Below are 4,516 nucleotides of genomic sequence, written 5' to 3' on the forward strand. Positions count from 1 at the left end.
TGCATACACTATGTCAAAGGCTAACTGCAGCCCTGCTTCTAGCGTGGAAATGTTCCCTGTGAGCTCTTTACATCATCTCTGCTGGCTCACACTGTACTAATCAGACTGCTGCAGCATCGCAAGACACCTCAAAACTCATTCTTTGTAACTCCAGTTTTGACTTCTATTTCATGATTTGTTCCTACATTTTAATGCCTTTTTTCTTGTCATAATTTCCTTTTTAAATATTTAACTAGGAATTCACTGTCTCCCAAAAGCGTAGTAAGATTAATGCGAGTTCTCCTTGAAATTTCATGACATTATCCCGCATTGTATTGATTCAAAAAGACGTATTTGCAATGTCTGTGATATTTCCCCAACCTCTTTGTGACTAGGTTCCCAAAAATTGGAAGATATTCCAAGAATTCCAGGGTCAGTGACAATCATGTTGTTGTGTTGACTTCACCCTGCTTTAAATCTTTTCTTTTAAATGAGTCCATTTGGCACGGATGTGACAGCTTTAGCTTTAAACGACAAAATAAAAAGCAACGAAAAGTCAAGAATAAACCATTTTCTTCAGTATAATAACTGTATAATCTGTCAAAATATGTAGCAAAACTGAAATTTTGTATTCCTATTAGATGCGCAACTAAGTTATTACCCATTACAGGCACAAAGTAAAACATTCAATAAATAGCTGTTTTTAAAAGAAAAATCATTTTGAAATTTGAAAGAAACACATCTCTCTTTCAAGCACAGCCTTGACATAAATACATCCAGACGTCAGATGTCTGAACTTTGTCTCGAGTTGTCCCTTTGAACTAAGATCTAGACCCTTTTGTCAGCTTGGTCTGATGCGTCAGAGTCAGATTCTGAGTCTTCCTCCTCTTTTTCCTGAAGAGATGTTCCGTCCTGGTCGACAGCCACCGCTCCTTTCCTCTGAGGCAGGACGGTGAAGAAGGCCTCCTGCCAGGTGCCCTTCTCCAGGTATGCCAGGATGATCTCAAACACTGCAGGAGGCACAAAAGCACACTTCTTAAACCAAATATAGGCAGTGGGGGGAAAAAAAAAAGAGCTGACATAGCAATTAGCCAACTGCTTCAAAAAGAGCTACCAGAATTAAGATTGGTCTCCATTTAGGTGTTTACTGTTGATGTAGTAACTTGTACAAGCAACACAAAGGTTACATTTATGCATTAATTACAGTGTTTTCTATCAATATGCTTCACTTTTACATGAGAGAAGGCTGTAGGAGAACACTTCCACTAACATTAGCCTGATAAAGTGACATCAAAAAATGTCTCCCATTCTGTGGATGTGTCAGGTCTGAATGGGGCATTTTAGAACATAACCTGGAATCCCACAAAATAATATTGGCCTTGGAAGTAATGCTATAGGTAGTGCTGAAGAGCCAGACATTAACATTTGCAGCTTACTAAGCACAAAAGTGGGCATTTTACTCCAAAGATACAGACAACATCCGCTAAAGCCACTTGTGACAGTGGCTTAAAACTACTGATTTCAGTCCAGCGTGATGGTGGTTCATACCATGGTTGACTGCCAGAACCTTCCGACTGTTCATCTTAACAAAACTGCTCAGAGGAAGCTGGGCGTGATCGATCCCCAGCTCCTTCGCCCTCTCAAAGGTGATCCCCTGCAACCAAAGGCCAGACAGAGAAGTAAAGAACAGTTCAAATCAGTCAGCAGGAATCACATCCAGCATGGCCCTGCAGCGGTGACGTCAGACACACCTTATGGTGGTTGTGGTCCACCAGGCCTCCGATCACGTAGGCCTTTTTTTGGTCCAGCTCTTCCAGCACATTGGGAGAGTCTGACGTCAGGTACACCAGCTCCTCTTTAGCCACAACTTCACTGTAGTGCTCTGTTTTAATGCTGATGTCCTGCACACAACAGTAGCATGCACACAGTTAGGCAACACTGCACAGACATACTGCACAGAGATATTAAACAAGAGTCAGAAAAGCATTTATGGGAGTAAATGCGGTTGTTGTCTGACTGCAAGGATCAACACAGTCTAAAAGCTGCTGCAGAGGTTACACAGGTTCATTATTTCCTGATACTATGTAGAATCAATTAATTGAGAAAATAAAATGCAGATTAATCAATACTAAAAGTTGTTAGTTGCTATTCTCTGGAACTCCGGCAGGTCTTAGTGGTAAGAAAAAGCACTAGGCTGCTAACAAACTGGAGTTGTGGGGAGTTTGATGTGTAAAATTGGTGGATTTTTACAAAAACAAAGCGTGTCACCAGGTGTTGAGGTGAATGCTACTGTAAATATGGAAAAGGCTGCAGAGGGAGCTGTGTGAAGCCTGTCATTGCCAACTACAGCACCTAGAACATGTCTTGGTTGTGAAAACTATAATCAGTGCAGAGCATCATTCAGGATCGTGTTTACCTTCCAGTTGACCCATCCTTTGTCCTTCTCATCCATGCTCTGTTTCAGCTGTCCTCCCAGGCTTGTCAGATAAAACTGCAGAAGTGAGAGGAGTGGTTACACATCAGACAGGACTGCCTCACCTGCTCCACGTCAGTCAGGAGCCACTAACCTGCACTGGATGCAAGGCTCGTCTGTTCTCAGCGTAGCACCGCTGGATCTGTTTGTGAAGCTTCCGCACATCCTGGAAACACGGCGAGGTCATCAGTTTGCAGAGTCAACACCTTTGTTTATATCTCAGCGCAGACAGTGTTTCCAAAGCTCTTTACCTTGATCAGCATGAGGTCGTCGAAGCTGCAGTCCACCACCAGCCTCAGTGAGCTGGGCTTCACTTCTCTGCGTAACCGTTTCCTGGCATTCTGGGCCTCTCCTCCCTCCTCCTCCTCCTCCGGCTGATGATTTTGCCTCTGCAGCCGACGCTGCTGCTTCCTCTCCTTTCGTCTTTGCCTGCAGCAGAAAGCACAGGACAGATACTGAACATGTGGGCAACGATGCAACACCATGCAGCAGACTCCTGCATTGTAGTCACATATCTACAAAAATTGGAAACACCTGCGCACACAGTATCCAACCAGTATACAACCAATTTTGGTCATATCATGGTGTGATGTGTGCATGGAACGTATGTCATTTGTTATTCATGATCCTGTACATACGATTTGAATGCAGTGTGACAGGCAAAGAAAACACTGGGTCACATTTCAGGTGCACTCATTTATTTATTTACAACCTGTCTGATCATCAAGGTGTGCCTGTTCTCCCCATGTTAAAGCTATTTTTGGCATGATTTTACATGTTCCCAGATCTCAACAATTACATTGTTGAGCATGAGCTGTAAAAAAATAAATCTCTCATTGTAACAAACCAGATTTTTTATGAGTGCAGATTGTTGATGTAGCTGATGTAGCTATATTCCCAAAAGGTCTTAAAATAATGTATTTGTTTTGTCAAAATTAGAGCAGCACTTAAGACACGTTAGGTCAGTGAAGTTAGGCAATAAGAGCACAGGTCAGGCAGGACGAGTCTTTCTTTGTTAGCTTGCAAAGGATAAATAAATCACGCCTGAACTGCAAACGTCACTGACTTATCCCTACGGAGTGTCTGTGAGATACTGATTTCAAGTTTACTTTAAGCAATAGCCACTACAAGTAGTACAACTTTAAGAGGACAAACAGCATACAGACAGCTGTTACCACACCTCTGTGGCTGAATGAACAGTGTTAAACTGAGTTCACTTACTTTCGCAGCTCCCTCTCCTCTTCCCATTTCTGCTGCTTCAGAAGCTTCTTCCTTTGCCTTTTGGACAGAGTTTGCTTTTCTGCTGCAGCTTCTCCATTACTGCTCACTGTCTTCGGACTGCTCTTATTATCTGTGTTATCATTCTCCTGCTGGGCCGAAGCTTCACTTTTCACACTATCATCAGCCATCTGTGAGGAGCAGAAATGACTTAAGTCTGTTTGCTAATGCTGCTCTGTCAACTAGCTGCTGATGCTAGCTTGGTGGCTGTTTTTTGCAGAAGGGTAACTGGCAACATTTAACAGCCAATTTAGAGTTCTTCACCTTAGAATTTCAGGAAGAACGAAGTATTTTAAAACATCTTCATCGCTTTGATATCTAAACGCAGACAGTCAGGCGAACCATGAAAATCAGCTAAAGAGCGACAGTTCTTCAATGTAGCCACTCAATTCCACATGTATACAAAGTTGGCGCATGTATGACGTCATTTAACCGCGCCAGACGCATTCATCGCTATCGGAACGCTTACGTCTTGCGAATGGATCATGGATGTATTAGAAATTTCCATTCTTACCATAGCAGTCTCTTTAATAACTTATAATTTATAATAACTTATAATATTTAATAACCACATTTGAATGAAGGAACAGAGTATTAACAGAGATCTGTTTAAGTGAAACGCAGAGCACCTGAAGGCAGCATCAGATGAGGAAGGCAGACTATGCTTGCCTTAACTTTCAGTGCCTGTACTTGAGGTTCTAGAACATGGTCCAACATTGGAATAAATAGCCTTGATCCCCTTATGCCCCCCTAAAACAACCACTCTTCATTTCAGGGTTACTTTAA

At 42.3% G+C, this 4,516-nt stretch overlaps 1 protein-coding gene across 1 annotated transcript; it reads right to left on the reverse strand.

Annotated features, from left to right (window-relative positions):
• Positions 1–292: 292 nt before the first annotated feature.
• trmt10a (tRNA methyltransferase 10A) lies at positions 293–4,107 on the reverse strand. The gene is made up of 8 exons (XM_076724339.1): positions 3,995–4,107; positions 3,674–3,861; positions 2,704–2,881; positions 2,547–2,618; positions 2,396–2,470; positions 1,731–1,880; positions 1,528–1,633; positions 293–989 (listed from the first exon to the last, which is right to left on the reverse strand). The coding sequence occupies exons 2-8, from the start codon at positions 3,859–3,861 to the stop codon at positions 808–810; spliced, it is 951 nt and encodes a 316-aa protein (XP_076580454.1). The 5' UTR covers positions 3,995–4,107; the 3' UTR covers positions 293–807.
• Between the last annotated feature and the right edge of the window lie 409 nt (positions 4,108–4,516).

Source organism: Chaetodon auriga, chromosome 24 (assembly GCF_051107435.1).
Source record: "Chaetodon auriga isolate fChaAug3 chromosome 24, fChaAug3.hap1, whole genome shotgun sequence".
In the NCBI taxonomy this organism is placed as follows: domain Eukaryota; kingdom Metazoa; phylum Chordata; class Actinopteri; order Chaetodontiformes; family Chaetodontidae; genus Chaetodon; species Chaetodon auriga.

Excerpts from the sequence above, each read along its gene's own strand:
- trmt10a (XM_076724339.1), bottom strand. The coding sequence starts at position 3,861 with ATGGCTGATGATAGTGTGAAAAGTGAAGCTTCGGCCCAGCAGGAGAAT. Across the intron at positions 2,471-2,546 it reads GAGCCTTGCATCCAGTGCAG|TTTTATCTGACAAGCCTGGG; the intron begins GTTAGTGGCTCC and ends TCACTTCTGCAG. Across the intron at positions 1,881-2,395 it reads AAGGATGGGTCAACTGGAAG|GACATCAGCATTAAAACAGA; the intron begins GTAAACACGATC and ends TGTTGTGTGCAG.